This window comes from Podospora anserina, chromosome 2, assembly GCF_000226545.1.
Source record: "Podospora anserina S mat+ genomic DNA chromosome 2, supercontig 2".
NCBI lineage: Eukaryota > Fungi > Ascomycota > Sordariomycetes > Sordariales > Podosporaceae > Podospora > Podospora anserina.
Genome location: NW_001914858.1, coordinates 3,338,306 through 3,360,576, shown reverse-complemented (window position 1 = coordinate 3,360,576; position 22,271 = coordinate 3,338,306). Strand labels below are relative to the sequence as shown.

The following is a 22,271-nucleotide window of genomic DNA, read 5'->3' as shown; positions in this document are numbered from 1 at the left end:
AGATTCGACATCTCTCTTATTATATATCCCATCTCTAGGTAGCAGCTTTTTGCTTTCTACTACAAGAACATAGAGAGTTTTAGAAAGGTTTGCCGTCTTTTTGCACTAAAGGGCAACGTATCCTCAAAACTGGCTCCGTTCAGCCCACACCCCCCCCCCCTCCGCTGGCAACACAAACTCAATAACCCTTTTTATGGAAGCTCTTTGTCGAGCACAAGACATGTCGATAGGAAGGAACTGGACGACACTGTTGCTACTCATTTTCTAGAAGGGAAGGCAGTTCCGACCAGCGGAAATCAGAACAGGAGGTCGTCTAAAATTTAAAAGCCAGTCCCTGGTACCCAACGCCTCTTTTGAGGGCCCGAATCTCATGCGGGAATGCCTCCCCCAAGCCAGTACCACCCGTCTGCTCCGCCAGACTCGCCGGACGACTCGGACTCCGAACTAGATCTCGATATCGAAGAACTCGACCCGACTCCCGCCTCTGGCTCGTCGCAGGCCAGTCAGCAGCCAAAACAAACCGAACGACGAGCTCCGAGGATAGCTTTGCGTACGCTTCGTATGGGTGGCCTACGTCGAGGGGCTAACCGGAATGGATACGGCGAGCTGGGACGCAGCCGGGCCGCAGGCGAGGAAGACGCCGAGGCGCTTCTCAGGGACGATGATGGAAACAACCCACGCTACTCCGATGCCAGCACGGGCGGGAGAGACGATGCCCCGCTGCTCAGCGAGCACGGCGGTGGTTCAGGCCCGCGGCGGCGACGACGATCTTTTGCTGCCGACACCCTTCGGGTTGGGAGACTCCGGCTGCCTAGTTTCATGTCGGGAACAGGCGCAGATCATGGCAAGGACAACCAAGAGGAAGAGGAAAAAGAAGAGGACGACCCATCGTCATCCAGACTGGTGGCTGTTGGCTCACGACAGGTAATACGGTTCCCACCAAACTCGATATCAAACGCCAAGTACACAGCGTGGAGCTTTTTGCCAGTGACGCTGTACAACGAGTTCTCCTTCTTCTTCAACATGTACTTTTTGTTGGTGGCCTTGTCGCAGATCATTCCGGCGCTGAGAATCGGTTATCTTTCCACGTACATTGCGCCATTAGCGTTTGTTTTGGTGATCACTCTGGGGAAGGAAGCCTATGATGATCTCGAGAGGAGGAGGAGAGACAATGAGGCCAACTCTGAATTGTATACGGTACTGCAGTTCGACGAACCAGGAGTGGGTAGCGCGAATCTTCGGTCAAGGAAAACACTCAAATCATCTCACGTACGGAAAGGTTCAAAACGTGCTATTCCACAAGGGGACAGACTGTCGGATATCAGAGAGGAGGAAGAGCAAATGGAGGCTGACGGCTCACACCGCTTCGCTTCGTCTCATGTTCATGAAATCAGCAAAAAGTCAAAGGATCTCAAGGTGGGCGATGTCCTGAAGCTCAGCAAGGGGCATCGTGTACCGGCTGATGTCATTGTTCTAAAGTGTCTTTCAAACGAAGCCGCGGCCCACCAAGGAGAGCCGGAAGCACCACCACCGAAAGAAGAGTCGCTACTGGTCGATCACCCTGTCGATCCTGGGCAGGGCAGCTCAAAGGATGTCGAGTCCGCTGCCGGAGGAGCTGCTGAGGGAAGCTCAAACGGAGAAACCTTTATCAGAACAGACCAGCTCGACGGTGAAACTGACTGGAAATTACGTCTTGCCTCTCCCCTCTCGCAAAACCTACCAATCGAGGAGCTTGTTCGCCTTCGCGTCACCGCTGGCAAGCCAGACAGAAAGGTCAACGAGTTCACCGGCACCTTGGAGCTGCTGCCCACACGGCAGGATGCTGTGAGCACCAACGCCTTTGCCAGCAGCGATGAGCAAGCCAAGGCAGCTCCCCTCTCCATCGACAACACCGCCTGGGCCAACACGGTCATTGCCTCACACGCCACCACCTTGGCGGTGGTAATCTACAGCGGTCCGCAAACCCGCTCCGCCCTGTCAACCTCGCCCTCCCGCTCGAAGACTGGCCTTCTCGAATACGAAATCAACTCGCTTACCAAAATCCTCTGCTTCCTCACCCTCGCCCTGTCCATCATCCTGGTCGCGGCGGAAGGTTTCGGTAACACAAAGACTGACGTGTGGTACATCAAGATTATGAAGTTTCTGGTCCTGTTCTCGACCATCGTGCCGATTTCCCTCCGTGTCAATCTCGACATGGGAAAATCGGTTTATTCATGGTTTATCCAGCGGGACCCCGGGATCCCGGGCGCGGTGGTGAGGACGTCGACGATACCGGAGGACTTGGGGAGGATCGAGTACCTCCTCAGCGACAAGACGGGGACATTGACGCAAAACGACATGGAGATGAAGAAGATTCATGTCGGGACGGTGTCGTATGCTAATGATGCGATGGACGAGGTGGCGGGGTATGTGAGGCAGGGGTTTAATCTTGGTGCTACGAATCTGAGCCAGGTGTCCAATCCGCCTTTGGCCACGCCGTCGAGCTCGAGCGCTGCGGGGGTGGGGGCTGGGGCTACGAGGCAGAGGAGGGAGATTGGGTCGAGGGTGAGGGATGTGGTGATGGCGCTGGCGCTGTGTCATAACGTTACGCCTACTACGGAGGAGGATGAGAGGACGGGGAGGATGGTTAATTCTTATCAGGCGAGCAGTCCGGATGAGATTGCGATTGTGAAGTGGACTGAGTCGGTTGGGCTGAGGTTGGCGTATCGGGACAGGAGGAGTATTGTTTTGGAGAGTACTGAGACGGGGAGGGTGGTGGTGAAGGTGAGGATATTGGACATTTTCCCTTTTACGAGCGAGGGGAAGAGGATGGGGATTGTGGTTAGGTTTGCCGAGAGGTTGAATGAGACAGGGGATGGGGATGGGGAGATTTGGTTTTATCAAAAGGGGGCGGATACGGTCATGACGGGGATTGTGGCGGCGAATGACTGGTTGGATGAGGAGACTGCGAATATGGCTAGGGAGGGGCTGAGGACGCTGGTGGTGGGGAGGAAGAGGTTGAGTAATGCGGAGTACAGGGAGTTTGAGCAGGAGTATAAGAGGGCGGCTTTGGCGATTAGTGGACGGGAGGCCGGGGTGCAGGGGGTGGTGGGCCGGTATCTGGAGCATGATTTGGAGTTGCTTGGGGTCACGGGGGTGGAGGATAAGCTGCAGAGGGATGTGAAGCCTAGTTTGGAGCTGTTGAGGAACGCGGGGATCAAGATTTGGATGCTGACGGGGGACAAGGTTGAGACGGCGAGGTGTGTGGGTGTGAGCAGTAAGCTGGTGGCGAGGGGGCAGTATATACATACTGTGGAGAAGTTGAGGAGGAAGGACAGCGCGCAGGAGCATATTGACTTTCTGAGGAGCAAGCCGGACAGCTGCTTGCTGATTGATGGGGAGAGTTTGGGGTTGTTTTTGACGCATTATCGGACCGAGTTTATCAGTGTGGCGGTGAAGTTGCCGACGGTTGTTGCTTGTCGGTGCTCGCCGACGCAAAAAGCGGAGGTGGCGAGGCTGATCAAGGAGTATACCAAGAAGAGGGTGTGCTGTATCGGGGATGGAGGGAATGATGTTAGTATGATTCAGGCGGCGGATGTAGGGGTTGGTATCGTTGGCAAGGAAGGACGACAGGCCAGTCTTGCGGCTGATTTCAGCATCGAGCAGTTTTGTCACTTGACCAAGCTGCTGGTGTGGCACGGGAGGAACTCGTACAAACGAAGCGCCAAGTTGGCCCAGTTTGTGATCCACAGAGGGTTGATCATTGCGGTGTGCCAGACAATGTTTAGCATCGCGGTCGACTTTGAGCCGTTGGGGTTGTACAAAGACTGGTTGATGGTCGGGTACGCCACCATCTACACGGCGGCACCGGTGCTGAGTCTTGTCCTGGACAAGGATGTGGACGAGGAGCTGGCGAACCTGTATCCGGAGCTGTACAAAGAATTGACCGAGGGCAGGAGCTTGAGCTACCGGACTTTTTTTGTGTGGGTGTTTGTGTCGATTTACCAGGGGTGTCTGATTCAGGGGTTGAGCCAGGTCTTGACCGAGGTGGACAGCCCGAGGATGGTGGCGGTTAGTTATACCGTGCTGGTGCTGAATGAGCTGTTGATGGTGGCGGTGGAGATTACGACGTGGCATTGGGTGATGGTGGTGTCGATTGTGGGCACGTTTTTGGTGTTTGTGGGAAGTGTGCCGTTTTTGGGAGGGTATTTTGATTTGGGGTTTTTGATGGAGGTGTAAGTTTTTCTTTCCTTGCTGTGTTTTTTGGGGGGAGGGGTCAGTGGCTAACAAGTACGGTAGGGGCTTTTACTGGAGAGTTGCGGCGATCCTGGCCATGAGCTTGATCCCAACTTGGGCGGCAAAGGTGATTCAACGGACTATGAAGCCGCCTTCTTACAGAAAGGTTCAGGGGATTTGAAGGGGGGAAGATAGGGATGAAGAAGCATGTGTGGTTGGTGCGGGCTTTGTCATTTACCTATTTAACTGCATTGGATGGCGTTTATGTGGGGAGAAAAAGGTTCCTAAATAGCTAGGAAGTTTCTCTTCATGTTCTACTCGTTAGAATTTTATGGCCATGTTGTGGTGACTGGTGCTCAACAAACAATATCTAGCATTAGATTCTTTCTGGTCCGCCACCCAAACCAAAAGTCTCTTGCTGGCCCCTCTACGTACCTCCTACATGGCATATAACCTGATCCAAGGTTACGTGATCCTGCTTGATTACAACTTCAACACAAGCCAATCGCTCGCCAAACTTGGGTACTTCTTCGCCAATTCCCCAATAACACCCCCAACCGGGCCCTGCCTCTCCTTGCCGTCAGCCCAATACTTTGGTCCAGCAAAGTGATTGTTGAAACCCTCGGGCCCAGACACCATAAGCAGATTCTTAAAGCTCGGCCTTCCAACAGGGCAGGCGCACTGCCGTCGTGGGTTCTCCCCATCAACCTTCTCATAGTCCTCACCCGCAGAAGTGATCAGGTGTTTTGAGGAGTGATAGTAGCAGTTGACATCGTCTTTTGACCGGGTTGATTCGGCCTTTGAAGAATTCCAAAACCATGACTTTCGCGGCGGTGTGATTTGCGTCTTGGCGACGATATCATTCGCGGTGATGAATCTCCCCTCCTCATCCACAACGCAAACATAGTTGATCTTCCCCCGAGACATTTCCTTCAGTTTCTCGAGAAGCTCAATGACAGGGTTGTCGGTCTTGATGTCCTCTTTTGACCGGTTGGCCCATAAAATGTCGACTTGGGGCATTTTCTTCAAGGTTTGTCCGTGTTCCCGGAAGAGGCTCCCGGCTGCTTGGAGGGCTGGTGCTATGCCTGTTCCGCCGGCGAGAAACACGACCCTTTTGGGCTCTTCCGCTTCCTTGTACCCCGCCCGGGCGACGACATTGAAGCTCTGGTGTGGTCCGCGTAGTTCAATGGTGTCCCCCACTTTTCTGCGGCTTAGCCAGCTGCTCACCTCCCCGCCTTCTGTTCTCCTGATCAGGAACTTGAACGTGGGGATGGATTGTTGTGGGGAGAAGAGACCCTTGAGCAGCTGGAAGAGTTCGATACGGCCGCGAGTGTCGTACTCGTTTGTAGCCCTAAGCACATCCAGCTCCGGCAAGGGGGTGTAATCTCGCGCGACTTGGAGTTCGGGCTGTTTGATCTCAACAGCCCAGGTACCCTCCCACGCAAGTTTGTGCTGGAGCGTCTCGAGCCATGCCAGCTTCCACTGGCTGGCGAGACCGCCCAGGCGTGATACAACCGGCTTGACGGTGACGATAAAGGCCGTAGGGGACACTTGTTGCCGGTCAACAATCTCAAATGGTGAAAACTTCTGGTCGTTGAGTGGCTCGGTGCTGTAAGCAAACCTCCACATCTCCCATAAGACGAGGGCACCGGCCGAGGCAACTCCGGAAAAGAAAATCTTGCGGACGACATTCGAACTCTGCTCTGACCGGCTCTTCTCCTCTTTTGCTGGGTTTTCTGTTTCTAGGCCTAGTTGTTCTTTGACCAGTCGTTTGAGCTCTTGCCTTTCCTGTTCCGCTCTCTCTTCCTCTTGTTTTTCCTGTTCTAGTCTTTCTTTCTCTTGTGCTTCTAGCTCTCGGATTTTTTGTTCCCGTTGTTCTAGGAGTATTTTCGTTCGCTCTCGCTTCACCTCCTTCCTGGTGACGCGTGGCTCCCCCTGGTCTTGGGCTGCGTTTGGCTCTGGGGTTGATTGTGGAGCATTTTTCTTCGACTTGGCAGCGGCGAATCTGGATTCATCTTTCTCCGACTTGGGGGAGTCAAATCTAGATTTTGCTGCCTGAGAAGGTGAGACATGAAATTGGCGATGCTGGGACCTTTGCCTGTATATTCTTTGTAATGTCTGTCGCTGAGCATGTGATGAGAGCGAGATCTTCATGAGGTCGAGTCTCCCATCTCCAGCAACGTATTTTGGCAGGCGTATGCCCGATGAGACGAGTCTTCCCGACATCTCCAGGGCATAAGATCGTGTACGGTAAAGTTGTTTTCTGTATCCGGGAGAAGGTCAAAGAACCAAAGACCAAGCGAGGTGAGTGTCAATGGAAGATGGGGGCCAGAATGAAAAAGGGTCCGTGCATATGCACCTATCCGATTCTAGACCCCGACAATGGAAACTGTCATATGCAGCCACTATATCTACGGACTACCTTACCAGCTCTGCCACATCAAAGTCGCAGAATCTTTCCATCCTGAGTGATACCTCCCCTAAAGAGCTCTTCTACCACCTTTCCCTGCAATATTGTCTCCTCCACGATGCCCTCAATATGTCTCGGCTCAACCCTCCCATACCAGATCCCATGACCAGCCAACGGATGCCGCACCCCATCCTTGGTTGTCTGGTTTGGAGGTATATAAATGATGACATTGCCCGCAAACTTATGTCCACCAATATGACTGATCAAGCCAATTCTGGCCGCCGTCTTGGCTCTTTCGTCCTTCTTCCCTTCCCCGTCTTCCAGGGCCTGAACTGTCTCGTCCACCTCCACCTCCACCGGCCCTGTAACCACCTCGATGCCCTTCTCAGGCAGTCGTTTCTCAAACTCGCCCCTCAGCAGTGGCCCATAAGCACCACACCTCTGGTCCCGCCCTCCATGTCCACAGATGAGCACCACAACCTCATCGACGTCCTTGACACCGTACAGAGCGTTTTGATAGGCGGGTTTGCGAAGTAAACGGTCTCGGTGAATGGGTGACAGCCCGTCATGCAATGGGTGCAGCTTTTCAGGGAGGAGATAGCCCCTCACCAGTGCCTCAACGCTGTCAAATGAGACTCGCGGTAGCCAAGGGACATACTTGAATGAAGGGAGGAGGTAAGCTGACGTGGTTTGCAACTCAGGCCGTGATTTGGGAGCAGGCGATGAGGGGAATGAAGCGTTGAGGACTGAGATGTTATGGAACGGCTATGTTGTGACGATGGTTAATATCAGCGTGCAAGTGTGAGGCTCAAAAGGGGGGGGGGGGGAGGGGGAAATACATCATTGAACTGACCCCCACGTCCAACTAACTCACGCAGGTCAGCAGCGAGGTTATCACCACTGTTGTCGTCCTCAATACGGGACGGCCAGTCGTCTTTGCCCGTGCAAACCAGGACATGTTGCGCGTAGTTGGAAATCAGTCCATTGATATTTGTCTTGTGGTCAATTTCAAACCCCTCGGGGAACTCGGGGGTGGGTGCGCATGCACATGTTGGCGAGGGACATGTCGGCGTTGTCGGGAATGATGGTGGTGACTTCGCTTTGGTCGCAAACCCTCTCAGGGTTATTGGTCTGGCGCACACCTGAGCTACTCGTTGCAGTATCATGGCGAAGGAATGACTGGGCGGGTTGGACGTCTTGGCTGGTAAGACGCAGTTTGTAGTTGCATGATGACAGAGAGCTCCTTGGTGGATTATGTCTCAAGTATATTCGTAATCATATCCAAGTTCTTGTGAACCAAAGGTTTCGGTGCTATCAGGGTATGCATATACACGAAGACCCGATAGTAAAATATTTCACTTCACTAGGATACAGCTTCACCTCAACATGTGTAAACAACCAAAAGGGTGCTTTTGAAACTGTTGAATGTAGTCAGTTACTCAAAAATCTCATTATTGATTCTGAAATACCATCACCGATTCCGGGGTTGGTAGCTCAAAACTCTTCCTCTCACCTCACCAGCAGCTCACTCATGTCAGTTCTCATCTTAGCCCAAATCACGATATCTATCTCACCAACACACCCAAGATCAAAATGCCCCGACTCGCACCATCTCTATTTCGACAAGCCCGGAAGCAAATATCACCCTTTGCTCCCCTGCTTCTGCCCGTCTGCCGAACCCTCGACTCAACCGCCAACGAACTCCGCTGGATAAAAGAGCACGTCAACTCAACCGATTCCCTCGTGCCCCGAAAGCTTGGAATATGGCAAGCCTGCCTCAAGCGGGAAAAGGGGATACCATTACAATACATCCTCGGCAACCAACCCTTCGGCCCCCTTGATATCCTCTGCAAACCAGGTGTTCTCATCCCACGGTATGCCCTCTTCACCCTTCCATCTTCCTTGGTACTTATATCCAAACTAACCCACCTTAAATGACCAGACCAGAAACCGAATCCATAATAACCCACCTCACCACCCTCCTCCCTTTTTCGTCCTCCCCCCTCAAAATCCTCGACCTCTGCACAGGAACAGGCTGCATCCCCCTTTTGATAGCCTCCCTCCTCCCGTCTACCAGCCAAACCCTCGGAGTCGACATCTCCCCCCTCGCCATCTCCCTCTCCCGCCAAAACCTCTCCCACAACATCTCCCTCTCCCACCTCCCCCTTTCCGCCTCCAAAAGCATAACCTTTACCAAATCCGACATTTTTTCTCCTTCCTTCCTCTCTTCCCTCCCCTTTTCCCCGGGAGAGTTAGACATCCTGACATCAAATCCCCCTTACATCTCCCCCGCTGGCTTCAACAAAAACACTGAACGTTCTGTCCGGTTTTACGAGCCTAAACTCGCTCTTGTTCCGGATGTGAACCTAGGAAAAGGGTATGATTGCCTGCCGGAGGATGTGTTTTATGCAAGATTGCTCGAGATTGTGAGTGTCCTCCAGCCGAAAAGGGTGCTTTTTGAGGTGGGGGATGTAGAGCAGGCGAGGAGGGTGGCGGAGATGGTTGTTAGGGGAGGGGAGCTGAAGAATTATGCGGGGACGGTGGAGATTTGGAGGGATGATCCTGAGGGGGAGGAAAAGGAGAGGATATCGCTGAGGAATAATGGGGAGGAGGTCGAGGTGAAGGGAAGGGGGAATGGGAGGGGGGTGTATTTTTGGAGGAAGGATTGTTGACAAGACCGTTGGGGAGGGGGTGGTTTGAGTGGTGGTGTGGTGTGGTTTGTTGAAGTGTTAATCCCACCATCCGATCTCGTTCCACAAAAGTCAAAATGATGATCGCAAACCGGTTGTTTATACTTAACCTCCTCATTTCCTCAATCTGCGGTGGACTTCCTTCCAGGACTGGAGGGTATCACGGAAGGTAGCCATCGTGGCACTTGCTCCCGAGGTAATGGAAGTCGCACCTTCCTCAGAAACACCCCATGCCTCACGGCAAGAGCAAGAGCAAGAGCAGGCAGGAGCAACCCATGGTTTATATATTAGGTTAACCATGCTCCTTCCAACAACCACCTACGCACTCATCCGGTAACTGGAATGGTCAGATGGCTCAGCGGGTAAGACGTAGGTGGCCCGGATCAGGCAACGAACAATGCCCCCTGGAAACAGGGCTCCATGGACGCCTGAGTTCGATTCCTCAGTGAGGCCCTATCTCTCAAGATGGCCTTCAAGAATATCGACCGACCCCCCCCAAATCAACAACAAACCCCCCCCCCCTCCACCCAACCGCGAAGCAAACCCTACCGAGGGTTTCGTAGCTGGCCACCTCTACGGAGCTGGCCGGTGAGCTTTTTGCTTCCTCTACACCCAGGAGAAGAAAGACCAAGAAATGATCATAATCTATCGCTCATTTATTTTGGTGTTACCACTCCATCAATACAATAAAATACAAGTCATCTTTTTCATCCCACATCACATGACAAAGTTCACCAACTTCCCACCCTTGACCACCACCACCTTCTTTGCTTTTCCAACATCAACACCCTCAAACTTCTTCCTCCCCTCCTCCGTCTTCAGGACCTCCCCAACAACCCACTCCCTCCTCTCCTCCTCTCCCAACCCCTCAGGCGGCACCGCAATCTCGGCCGCAAACTTCAACCTCCCATTCACCTGCACCGCACAAACCTGCTTCCTCGGCTGCAGCAAATCCACCGTCCCATCCGCGACCGGAAACCTCCCCTTCTCACTCTTAAAAATCGACGTCTCACCAGGATGAAGAACAGCCCAGCACTCCTCCGCAAAAGCAGGCGTAATCGGTGCCATCATCCTCACTAACCCCTCCACCGCCTCCCTCTTCACCCCATCCGGCACACCCTTCTCCTCCTCGACAATCACATTCGTCAAAATCATCAAATCCGACACCACCGTGTTCAGCGCGTAAACCTTTTCGTACGACCCCGTGACACTCTCAACAGTCTTTTGCACCTCCCTCCACACCCTCGCAGCTTTATCCCACTGTTGGAGTTCCTTTTCCTTCATCGTTCCCAATCTAGCCGCTTCTTGCTCAAAAAACTCCCTCACCGAGGCCGATGATGAGATAGTCGAAACCCGCTGAACAAGCTCCCAAACCCTCCCCAACCACCTCGTAACCCCCACAATCTTGTCCCCATCCCAATCCAGCACCTCACTAACCGGCGCCTGGAAAAGCATGTGCGCCCTTGTCGCATCTGCGCCGTGCAAGTTGATCACATCGGTAGGATCAACACCATTGTACTTGCTCTTGGACATCTTCTCATAACTCACCCCCGCCACCTCCCCCGTCCTCACAACCCTCGGTCTGGCCGGATCAGTGAGATCAACCTCGTCAGGCTTGAGGAATTTCCCCGTGGCAGGGTCAGTGTACGTCTTGCCGTGCACCATCCCCTGTGTAATCAACCGCTTGAACGGCTCCTGCACCCCTTCCGTCTCCCCAACCAGCGTCGAACCCATGAGAAACTTGTAAATAAACCTCGAGTACAAAAGGTGCAAGATGGCGTGCTCAATCCCGCCAATGTAGAGATCAACAGGCAGCATCTTCCTTGCCTTTTCCCTCGAAAACGGCACCTCATCGTTGTGGGGGTCGATAAACCTCGCAAAATACCAGCTCGAATCAACAAACGTATCCATCGTGTCCGTATCCCTCCTCGCCGGGCCGTGGCATTGAGGACAAGACGTATTCACCCACTCTTCCAGCGTCTCAAGCGGGTTACCCGTCTTTTTTCCAGCCCAGTGCTCATCCACCTCTGGCAACTCTACCGGTAGCTCCTCCTCCGGAACGGGCACCGCACCGCAAGAACCGCAGTGAATAATCGGGATCGGCGTCCCCCAGTACCTCTGCCTGCTGACCAACCAATCCCTCAACCGCCACTTCTCCACCGGCTTAGCCAGTTCAGCCTCTTCAAGAATACGCACGATCATCTCACCTGCTTCCTGAGAGGAACGACCCTTGAAGAGACCACTGTGGGCGGTCATAACGCCGTGGTCGATAAAAGGCTCGTTTGGCATGGCGGTGGTGGACTCATCCTCCGACGCGGCAAGGACGAACCGGACTGGCTCGTCTTTGTGGTGCGTTTTCCAAAACGAGTGATCCCTGATATCGTGGGCGGGGACGCCCATGACGGCGCCCTCGCCGTAGTCACCTAGGACGTAGGGGGCGACGTAGATGGGGACAGACCTCTTTGTCGCTTCGGGGGTCTCGTCGTGATAGGCTAGGGGGTTTACCGCGCGGATGTGGGGGAGGAGGTAGCCGACTTTGGAGTCGGGGGGTAAACCGGGGAGGATATCTAGAAACGCTTGCAGTTCTGGGTCTTTGGCTGCTAGCTGGGCTACGACTGGGTGGGTGGAGGCGAGGGCGAGGTACTGGACTCCGAAGAGGGTGTCGGGGCGGGAGGTGAAGACCTCGATGGCGGAGTGGGTGATGTGCTCAAAGGCCATGAGGGGGAACTTGATGGTTGCGCCGGTGGATTTGCCTAGCCAGTTCTTTTGCATGGTTAGGACTCGCTCGGGCCAGTTGTTGTCTTTGCTGAGGATTTCGAGGTCTTGGAGGAGGGAGTCTCTGAATTGGGAGATGCGGAGGAACCATTGTTTTAGTTTCCGCTTTTCGACTTTGGCGCCGGAACGCCAGGAGCAGCCGTTGGCGTCGACTTGCTCGTTAGCGAGGACAGTTTTGTCGACGGGGTCGTAGTTGACTTCTGCTTCGTCTTGGTAGGCTAGGCCTTGCTCGCGGAGGAGGAGGAAGATTTTTTGGGTGTGTTTGTAGAAGCTTGGGTCACAGGTTGCCAGTTCCTGGGGGGAAGGGTAGTCATGTCAGCCAGGTGGCCGGGTTCAAGGCTAGGTGCAAACGTACGCGAGACCAGTCCCAGGATCCATTCATGACGTCGAGCTGTTCCTTCATCTTGGCAATGTTGGACTTGGTCCAGGTGGCCGGGTCAATGCCTCTCTCGATAGCGGCATTTTCGGCCGGAAGTCCAAAGGCATCCCATCCCATTGGTAGCAAGACATCATGTCCTCGAAGGGAGTGAAACCTGGCGACAACATCGGCAATGGTGTAGACGCGGAGGTGCCCCAGATGTAAATACCCCGAAGGATATGGAAACATGGGAAGGACATATTTCTTTTCAGCTCCGTCGCTGGTCTTGGTGCTCTTCAAAGCTGCCCATCTCTGCCGCCATTTCTGATCCAAAGCTGGCAAGTCCAGTTTGGCATCGCTGTTGGCGTATCTATGGGCTGTGATGCTGAGGTATCGAATATCATCCCCAAAACGAGAGCATGAGAGAACGGAACGAAGAGCGCCCAGCCTGGGCAGAGCGCGGCCGATTGACCTCCCGTAGATCACGGTCATTTTGCTATCACATCGTTGGTGGGTCAAAAGATTAGAGAGAAGTCAGAAGTTGTGAGAGCTGCTTCAAGCTCTCTTGCGCCTGGAAGCGATTGCTCAGAGCTGCAGGAGCTCTCTCTGCCTGCAGGGGGCAGCTAGAAAAAATAAGTGGGGATTAGTTGATATCTTGGCGCCCCAGATCGGGCCCGGCAGTGAGAAATCTCAACGGCGTTTGCCGACGTCAAAGACCGTTGGAGGAACTGTTAGGAGAGTTGTGTTATCTGTCACACTTTGTATGGATTTGGCTATTAATTGCATCTTTGATAATTTGCTTTCACATTCCTCAGCAAAAGACAAGATCTGGATAGACTGGTCGTTTGTGTGCTACGTGAGATCCCAGCTCATACGATATAACCTCAACTTTCACCACCATCCTACACCTACGACCATACCCAACTGAAAGCACGGGATCCCGTCCGCTCTCCCCTAGTGAAACAGTTGAGGGCCGAACTAGTACTCAGGTGGGTGACCACTGGGGAATCCTCGGTGTTGTAGGTATTTTTTTCTGTATTTTTTGACTCCATTCTCGCTTCGTTGTCAAGCTCCATTGACAGTGCTTGGCATGGCGTAAGTCTCCACACAATAACGGGTCCAGCCCTTTGTCAAAACTGGGGTTTGGAGACGGCTGCGAGTGCCCTGAATAGGCTTTGTTCTTTTTTGCTCATGTTGTCCTCATCTGGAGTAAATGACAATGAACACTGAACCTGACATGATATCCGAGAAGAGCGAGTGGACTGAAACCCAGATATATACTCCCAGCAATGGTTCTCCAAGTTTTACAGATCTGTTGTGCACCCCTGCCAAGCCTTTTACGCCGGGGCTGCATATGCACGGGCCATACCCGGCCTTGGCTCTGGTTCCCATCTGCCAACCTGCCGCAACCCTTTCTCAAGCCTCCTGGAACTTCTCTCCTGGATCAAAGTCTAAAACTCGACCCTCAATATCGTTAATTTGCGGTCGACAAATCGTTTCCTTACACCGCACTTTCGACATCTCACAACCCCCTGACGAACTTTGCGCTGCATACACCTATTTAATCTACACACACCCAGAACGTCAGTGACGTCTGCGATCACTTTCCTTGGCCAACCCCATAGCGACCAAAGTCTTTACCGCCAAATCTCGTTTCGTCTCTCTCAACCTGTACTTCGATCGAGCGAAAACCAGAAATGGTCATTCTTCCGTCTCTAATTCCAAGGGTATAACAAAATAGTACCCCCGCAACAAACACACCGCACCGCATAAAACCCATCCGAGGCCGGGCGAGCAATGCCGCCATTATACTCCTCCGCCCCTCCACCCGGCGGCCGCGACTCTCTCGAACTAGCCTCCCTCGCCAGCTCTAGTCCAGGCGTCGATACAAGCGAGACCGACTCCCGACCTAGCATCTCGTCCTCTCGGCGTGCCTCCCTCGAACGAGACGATCCCCTCGACAGCGCAAACCCAGCTGTGCGCACCCGGCCAGACCGATCATACTCTGTAACTTCCAACTTTGATTTTGCCGCGAATTTGTTTCCGCTCTCTTCCACCACCGGCGCTGGGTATGCTCCTATAGGGGCGCCAACTTCGGCGAGGGATGTGAGCGGCGGGTTGGGCGGTGGGTCGCTGGAAAAGCACAAGACGTTGACGTACCTGAATGGCTTGTCGCTGATTGTTGGGTTGATTATTGGGTCGGGTATTTTCTCGTCGCCGAGTCAGGTCAACTCGAATGTTGGGTCGCCAGGGGCTGCGTTGATTGTGTGGGTGGTTGCTGGTGTGCTGGCGTGGACGGGCGGCGCAAGTTATGCAGAGCTGGGAGGCGCGATCCCATTAAACGGTGGCGCGCAGGTGTATCTCTCCAAGATCTTTGGGGAGTGCTCGGGGTTTCTGTTTACGTGGGTTGCTGTGTTGGTGTTGAAGCCTGGAAGCGCCGCTATTATCGCCATTATTATGGGCGAGTACCTCATCAGGGCGTTCATCGGCGCTGAGGCGGAGATGATTGATCCTTGGTTCAACAAGACGGTGGCATTGGTGGGGTTGAGTCTGGTCACATTTTTGAACTGCGTTTCGACGAGATTGGGGACGAGGTTGAACGATATGCTCATGTTTTTGAAGTTTGTTGCTTTGATCACAGTGACCATCATTGGTGTGGTGGTGGCGATTACTGGGTACTCGGCTTCGGGAACCACAGCGAATGTGGAATGGAAGGAGCGCGGATGGTTTGAGGGGACATCAACGGAGACGTCGGCCTGGGCTGTGGCGCTGTATGCTGGCCTCTGGGCGTATGACGGGTGGGATAATGCGAGTTCCCTCTCCTCCGTTCTGTTTACTCTTAGCTAACCAATTTATCAGACAAACTATGTTGTGGGTGAGTTCCGCAACGCCAGCCGAGATCTGCCGCGAGTGATCCATACCGCCATGCCCCTGGTCATCATCTCCTACGTCCTCGCCAACATCGCTTACTTCTTTGTCCTTCCTTTGGACGCCATCAACTCGACCAACACCGTTGCTGTCATGTTTGGATCGAAAGTCTTTGGATCCATTGGCTCTTTAGTCCTAGCTCTTATTGTCAGCGCCTCCTGCTTTGGCGCTCTCAACTCATCCACTTTCACTTCCAGCCGGCTCGTGTACGTAGCCGGAAAAGAAGGGTACATCCCCTCTGTATTCGGGCGCCTCGGAAATGGCACCGGCAGCCCAGACTCACTCTCAACAGTCAGGACAAGATCCTGGTTCAAGAAGAAGATGTCGAAACTCTTTGGCGATGAGGACACAGGGCTGTTTTTCACCCCTATCCCGGCGCTGATTCTGAACGCTGTCTTGACCGCCGCTTATATTCTCGTGGGCGAGTTCTCTACACTACTTACATTCTACGGCGTGGCGGGGTACACGTTTTATTTCATTACTGTGCTGGGACTCATTGTCCTACGAGTGAGAGAACCTACGCTGGAAAGACCATACAAGACGTGGATCACCACGCCTATCATCTTTTGCTGCGTCAGCCTGTTTTTGTTGAGCAGAGCTGTGTTTGCGCAGCCGTTGCAGACGCTGATAGTGATTGCGTTTGTGGTGGCGGGGGTGCCGGTGTATTTCTGGAGGGTTAGGGGGAGGGGGGCTCCAGATAGGAGTAGGATGAAGAGGGCTTTGAGTGAGGATGATGAGAGGCCGTGGTGGAAGTTTTGGGGGAGGTGATGACGGAGAATTTGATGATGTGACTGGATACCCAAAACATGAAAGCTTGATTAGGCACAATGAATGAGGGGCTCGGGACAATAGATGATTGTTGTCTGGTCCAGAAGATTTTGCGGTGCCGAAAAGTTCAGATGACTGGTGTGTAGCAAAACTGTTGATTAACCTTCCGTGCCACCATGCCCCGGATAGGGCCGTAGATGGGGGTGGCCGTGGCCGGGACCGGTGGGTGTGAGCGGGAGTGAAACTGTCGTGTGCATCACTGATTAAGGGGAAAGAAAAATGTTTGTGTCTGGGATGGACGGAACATGTCGGGAGATTTCCAAAACGTTTTTTGGATTTTTGCGGATTTCCCGAGGTTGGTTTTGTGTGACAGATCAACGAGGCGTGTTTCGACCTGGGATAGTGGGCGCGAGGGTAAATCGAAACGGGGACACGAGATCTTGGATAGATGTTTCCAGTAGTTTTGATTCTACACTTACGGTAAATAGCATGTTGGTCACCAACAAAGTACAGCATGGAAATGTTTCTAGGTCGACTGTTCATCGTTCTCTGGCAAAAAGGGGCTGATGTTCTGGGGCAGTCCCACTTTTCGTGTGTCAACGTCTGCTGCTCTCAACCCACCAAACTCCTATGTTGAACATGAGTTCTCTAAAATCAACAAAAATAGAACACTAGCTCGCTCTCTCCAGGCATATTTTCTCTCGGCAGTTGACCACCCCCCGCCTGTCAAACTGATATTGCGCGTCTTTTCCATCTAAACGCCACATTTTTACCCATGAAAACTGTGGCTTGTGGCTGTGCATCATTAGTCTACCCCACAAAACACACGGTTCACATGCCACAGCATGACGTCAGCCTCTTTCAACTACAACCCATACTCGTTCTCGGATCGACGAAACGGCGTCGTCATGCTGTCTTCTCACGGAATTTTTCACCTGATATTTTGGTGAGGTAGACAAACGGAAAGCCGAGCAATGTAGTGAGTGGGGGGATGGCCGTGGTCGGGGTTCTGGGTCTTTGACAGTGATGCAACAGGCCGCACCGCCGCTGGGTCGCTCCGATGCCCATGGGGATAAGGGCTCCCCGCATATGTGCGTGTACATACATACATACAATGGGGGTGAGGCAAAAAGTACACGGCCCCCGGGAGGGTGGTAGGTGGGTTGAGCTATCGGAGGGCCAGCTCGAGACAAGGCAGATGTCATCTCTTGGCTTTTGAGAAGATGGGACCCTTTAAGCGGTGCATTCCCACCCCCCTTTTCGTCCATCGAAAGGATTTTTTTGTTCAATTTTTGATCGAGCTATTTTGTGAAGTGTGATTGAACCTGCATTCTGCAGGAGCCAGACAACTGCCGAATTGTCATTGTTTTGTTTGCACCAACCAACAAACTTACATACCCAGGAACAACCAACAACCACAATGGGCGCCGCAAAAGGAACAGCCCTCAAAACCCTCCAGTTCCTCCTCCGCACCCTCCAGTTCTGCTGCGCGGCCCTCGTCCTGGCAGTCTACGCTTACTTCCTCGCCACTCTCAGCACCCACTCCCTCCCCATCGGGACCTTCGTCCGGGCAGTCCTCGGCATAGCCGGCGCAGCAACCGCTTACACAATCCTCGCTTTTCTGTTACTATGTTGCGCCCCGGGCCACCCATTCCCGAGCTTTCTGATGATGGTGCTTGATGTGGCGTTCATCCCCTGCTTTGGGTACATCGCCGGGGTGAACAGACACGGGGTAGGTAACTGCACGGGCGAGGTCGACACCGTGCTGGGGGTGGGGAATAGTTGGACTGAGAGGGGGGGTTTGCAGTATGGGACCGCGTGTGAGATGGAGAAGGCGGTTTTTTCGGTGGCTGTTGCTGCTTGGTGAGTTTTTTCCAACAGATATTGTTGTTGCTGCTGTTGTTGTTGTGTTTTCTCTTGTTACTCTTTTGCTCTTTTAGGTCGTGAAAAAAAGGAGACTGACACCCACAACCAAGCATCCTCTTCGCCCTCTCCTGCCTGGTAAACCTCGCCCTGGCCCGCCACCGCAAGAGAGAGAAACGGTTCGGACCGTCCCCCGCAAACGACTACACCGCCGGGTACGGCAAGAAAAAGAACCGTTTCAGCGCGCTGTTCGGTCGGAGAAGAGGCGGGCAACACCAAACAGATTTGGGGCCGGATCCGAACGCCCTGCCTGTTCACACCACGCCGGATGAGGTGAGGAATAGCTATGGGACTGATAACACCAGGGTGGCGAGCAACCAGGGGTATGGCGGGCTTGCAGCAGCTCAAAAGTATGAGCAGCAGACGCTGCATTCGCCTGGGGTAGCGAATGGCGATATGGGGTTGATGAACGGGAGTGGAAACGGGTATGCTAATAGTGGCAATGGGGTTGCCAACGGTAACACGTACGGGAACGGGCATACGTATGATGGGAGCGGTAATGGGTATGGGAATCTTCCGCCTCCGCAGCCAGCGGCGAGGTATTGGAACTCAAATACACACACGGGAGGCTATCGGGGGTGAGAGGAAACAGCATGGAAGTGTAAGATACGTCGGGCGAAAGAGTGTGCTGGGGTGATTTACGGCAAATATTGGGGGGGATTACTTTCGTTGCTCTCAAAAGCTCCATTTACTTTGTAAATTTACCAAGAAGGGATATTCTGGGGTTCGGGCAATTTGTACATATAGGTATTTTGCACATAACTCAAAATCAAGAGTCATTGCTCATCCACACAAGACCGTGAATATCAACTTCGTTGCGTTTTCTGCAGTCACATGGTATAATAGTTTAGACCCCAAGTATTAACACCTCGCTCAAGCATGCCCGCCTTTTTACTTGTTCTTTTCCTTCAACTTACTCAGAGCCAATATCCTCCGCTCTTCCCACTTCTCCCACCCAGCCTGACACAAGTCCTCCTCCACCACCAAGTCTCGTATCCTCAGCCACCTGGCAACAGGAAACTCCAACCCCCACGCCAACAACCCCGTCTCCCTCAACATATAAGTAACAGCAAACCAAGCCACCGCACTCACAGCCCCAGCCGCCGACCCAGCCAGCACCTGCTTAGGCGTATGATACCCAAGATAAATCCGACTCCAGGCCACCAAAACCGCCACAACCCCCGCAGCCAAGCTCACCACCGCCCTCTGCGCCCACGACCACGGCGTGTGGGAATACGCCTCCAAATGCGCATTCACAGCCCGCAACCCACCCTCCTTGTACCGTCTCGGCACGTCAACCAGCGCCGGCCCTTCTTCTTTTCCTTCTGCCTTTTCCTTCTGCATCTGCCCCTTTTTGATGTGGGACCTTGGCGGCCTGTGCCTGACCATGAGAAATAACCCCAGTGCTACCGCCCAAAAGACGGCGAATTGCGCGTGTGATGATGGCATGCCGTACCCCTTTCCACCGGTGCTGATGACGTGTTTTGGGCGTTCTTCTTTGATGAGGCGTTTGAGGACGAAGTTGATGAGTTCGCAGGTTAGTTGGCCGAGGAACATTAGGAGGACTTCGGCTTCGCGGGTGGACCAGAGGAGGGTGGCGTAGACGACGCAGAGGGCTTGGGGGACGAGGGCGAGGAAGGCGCAGAGGTGCGAGAGGGGGTCGTTGGGGTTCTGGTTTGTGTTAGTACTTGAGTGGTAAGGTTGACGAGTGGGAGATCACTAACGTAGTACACGTGGGTGAGGGATAGAGATGCGAGGGGGGTGATGTTGTCGGACATTTTGGCGGTTTGGTTGGTTCCCTTGAGAGACGAAAGAAAATATGTAAAGATGGGGTCCTATTGCCGCATTATTCAATTATTAAAAAGCTATCAAGGGCCGGCGTCCCGTGAATGGCACCTAGTTTGAATATAGCTATCCCCGAGAGAGACCTCGTTGAAGGCAGGTTTGATACTGTGCAAGTTCCAGAAGCTCTCGAACAAGCAACGAGCAGGTAACGTCAGCGTGTCTGTTTCAGGCTGGCTGGCCAATCGGCTCAGCCCGCTCGAGCAAGGGGGACCCTTTCTTCAGTGGGTGGGCTTGGGGAAAAGGCGGGGTGCCACAGCGCTGGGATGCCGGGTTGGCAACTGTGCAACGTCCAAGTCACCGAACGAGTCATCATCCATCTGCCGCGTCGTCCTCAACTTTCCACCCAACAACTACCTGTCGAAGAAAAAAAATAAAACAAGTATTTTGCCTCCCGGTTGATCTTTGGAGTCACCGTCCTTTGGTCCTTCTGGAACATGCGTCGTTTACCTCTGCTCGACCACTGGACTGCCATTCCGATGCCGTGCTGAGCCCACCACCCATCTGCAAACTTCAAGCCATTAATAATCTAAATCTACAAGACGAAGCGGGTCCTATTTATCTTGCGAAATATTTCCAAACGAAAGCCATACTTTTTCAGGCGCCGAGATTAATTGCTTGTCCGGAACCCCTCTTCTGTCACCTTCTAATCCACGACCGACCGCGATCATCACGGGCCTATTTTTAGCAAGCCGGACAGTCGCACAACAGCACGGAGAATAACTCATTTTGGACAAGGGGACAAAGACGGGTGGATTGGCGGAAGGGATAGTTTTCCGAATACATCAAGAGCTCGGTACCCATGGCAGAAACCGAGCGAGACACCGAGCTCCAGACTTTAGAGGCCATATTTCCAGAGATACAAACGCCCAACAAGGACGACCCTTATACCATCGCCCTCGAACTTCCCGTCACCCCCTCGAAGCCTGTCATTGTCTACTTTCCCACCGCTTCCAACGATGGTCCACCTCCAGATCCCACCGTTGGACGAGCCCCAAATGGCGTCAACCCCCATGCCGGCCCCGCCATAGCTGGTGGCGGCCAACAGGGCGAACCGCAAGTTGACTCCCATGAACTAGCCCACCTCCCATCGATACGGCTCGAACTTTCTTTCGGCCCCCGATACCCCCAGGAAGAACCTCCCAAGGTTAGCATTTCTACAAATCCGCCATGGCTTCCATCCGAAACGATCAAGAAGCTCCAGGATGACGGTCCGAGGCTATGGGAGGATATGGGCCGTGATATGGTCGGCTTCAGCTACATCGACCACATACAACAGGCGGCCGAGGAGATATTTGGACTGGTTGGTGACGGAGATGCGTTGGAGGTTGACCCGAGTCACAGGATTGCCATTCTCGATTACGACATCAGAGCCAGGAGAGCTGCTTTTGAGAAGGGGACCTTTGAGTGTGGTGTATGTCTGGATCCCAAAAAGGGCGCCTTTTGCCACAAAATGATGGACTGTGGGCACGTCTTTTGCGTCGAATGTCTCCAAGATTTTTACAACAGCGCCATCAAAGAGGGGAACTTGGCGGCAGTCAAATGTCCAGCACCCAACTGCGCCAAAGAGCGTGAAAAGTCACGGTCTCCCTCGGGTCGAAAGCGGAAAAAGCCAAAGGTCTTCATCAGCCCTAGCGAACTGCTCCAGATCCCCATCGACGAGAACACCGTCAGACGTTACGTGACGCTCAAATACAAGACCGAGCTCGAGTCGGACAAGAACACGATCTACTGTCCCCGTCAATGGTGCAACGGTGCCGCCAGGTCGAAGAGGCATAAACGACCTACCGGCCTCGAACTCGCCGACGCATCAGAAGACGACGAAAGCTCGACCTCTGAAGACGATGACGACGACGACGACGACAACGAAGAGATGCCCGAAGGTGAAGTCGGAAAGTCGAAACCGTACAACAAGACGGAGGACCTGCTGTCGATATGCGACACGTGCAGCTTTGCCTTTTGCAGCAGGTGCATGCAGTCGTGGCACGGGGAGTTTGTCGGCTGCCGGAGGCCAAAGGAGGAGCTGACGGCGGAGGAGCTGGCGACGATTGAGTACATGAAGGCGCACACCACCCCTTGTCCTACGTGTGCTGCCCCTGCGCAGAAGACGCACGGGTGCAACCACATGATTTGCTATCGGTGCCAGACGCACTTTTGCTACTTGTGCTCTGCGTGGTTGGATCCGGGGAATCCGTACCAGCATTTCAACACGGCGCCTGACGGGAGGGTGACGAGCTGTTTTATGAGGTTGTGGGAGCTGGAGTTGGGGGATGGGGCGGATGTGGGTTATGGGTTTGCGGGCGGGGGGGCGGGGAGGCCGGCGCCGCCGGTGGTGTTTGATGAGAGGGTTGAGCAGTTTATT

The 22,271-nt window shown here is 53.6% G+C and overlaps 9 protein-coding genes across 9 annotated transcripts, besides 1 other annotated feature; 5 read left to right on the top strand and 4 right to left on the bottom strand.

Moving 5' to 3' along the window:
- Window positions 1-378: 378 nt before the first annotated feature.
- Window positions 379-4,218, top strand: PODANS_2_9560 (uncharacterized protein; the record flags this gene model as incomplete). The annotated part of the gene is made up of 1 exon (XM_001911729.1): window positions 379-4,218. The coding sequence occupies one exon, from the start codon at window positions 379-381 to the stop codon at window positions 4,216-4,218; it is 3,840 nt and encodes a 1,279-aa protein (XP_001911764.1).
- A 480-nt stretch (window positions 4,219-4,698) lies between these two features.
- On the bottom strand, window positions 4,699-6,441 carry PODANS_2_9550 (uncharacterized protein; the record flags this gene model as incomplete). Its single annotated transcript, XM_001911728.1, has 1 exon — window positions 4,699-6,441. The coding sequence occupies one exon, from the start codon at window positions 6,439-6,441 to the stop codon at window positions 4,699-4,701; it is 1,743 nt and encodes a 580-aa protein (XP_001911763.1).
- A 214-nt stretch (window positions 6,442-6,655) lies between these two features.
- PODANS_2_9540 (uncharacterized protein) lies at window positions 6,656-7,791 on the bottom strand (the record flags this gene model as incomplete). Its single annotated transcript, XM_001911727.1, has 2 exons — window positions 6,656-7,390; window positions 7,465-7,791. 2 exons carry the CDS (start codon window positions 7,789-7,791, stop codon window positions 6,656-6,658), a joined length of 1,062 nt encoding a protein of 353 aa, XP_001911762.1.
- Window positions 7,792-8,218: 427 nt separating this feature from the next.
- PODANS_2_9530 (uncharacterized protein) lies at window positions 8,219-9,297 on the top strand (the record flags this gene model as incomplete). Its single annotated transcript, XM_001911726.1, has 2 exons — window positions 8,219-8,499; window positions 8,568-9,297. 2 exons carry the CDS (start codon window positions 8,219-8,221, stop codon window positions 9,295-9,297), a joined length of 1,011 nt encoding a protein of 336 aa, XP_001911761.1.
- A 735-nt stretch (window positions 9,298-10,032) lies between these two features.
- Window positions 10,033-12,940, bottom strand: PODANS_2_9520 (uncharacterized protein; the record flags this gene model as incomplete). Its single annotated transcript, XM_001911725.1, has 2 exons — window positions 10,033-12,384; window positions 12,446-12,940. The coding sequence occupies 2 exons, from the start codon at window positions 12,938-12,940 to the stop codon at window positions 10,033-10,035; spliced, it is 2,847 nt and encodes a 948-aa protein (XP_001911760.1).
- Window positions 12,941-13,347: 407 nt separating this feature from the next.
- Window positions 13,348-13,479: a sequence feature (rRNA 5S).
- A 742-nt stretch (window positions 13,480-14,221) lies between these two features.
- On the top strand, window positions 14,222-16,144 carry PODANS_2_9510 (uncharacterized protein; the record flags this gene model as incomplete). Its single annotated transcript, XM_001911724.1, has 2 exons — window positions 14,222-15,256; window positions 15,308-16,144. Coding segments are annotated over 2 exons (1,872 nt in total), but the record flags the coding sequence as incomplete, so codon positions are not given.
- Window positions 16,145-17,564: 1,420 nt separating this feature from the next.
- PODANS_2_9500 (uncharacterized protein) lies at window positions 17,565-18,649 on the top strand (the record flags this gene model as incomplete). Its single annotated transcript, XM_001911723.1, has 2 exons — window positions 17,565-18,007; window positions 18,121-18,649. The coding sequence occupies 2 exons, from the start codon at window positions 17,565-17,567 to the stop codon at window positions 18,647-18,649; spliced, it is 972 nt and encodes a 323-aa protein (XP_001911758.1).
- A 309-nt stretch (window positions 18,650-18,958) lies between these two features.
- PODANS_2_9490 (uncharacterized protein) lies at window positions 18,959-19,845 on the bottom strand (the record flags this gene model as incomplete). The annotated part of the gene is made up of 2 exons (XM_001911722.1): window positions 18,959-19,738; window positions 19,792-19,845. 2 exons carry the CDS (start codon window positions 19,843-19,845, stop codon window positions 18,959-18,961), a joined length of 834 nt encoding a protein of 277 aa, XP_001911757.1.
- An 866-nt stretch (window positions 19,846-20,711) lies between these two features.
- On the top strand, window positions 20,712-22,271 carry PODANS_2_9480 (uncharacterized protein; the record flags this gene model as incomplete). The annotated part of the gene is made up of 1 exon (XM_001911721.1): window positions 20,712-22,271. A coding segment is annotated over one exon (1,560 nt), but the record flags the coding sequence as incomplete, so codon positions are not given.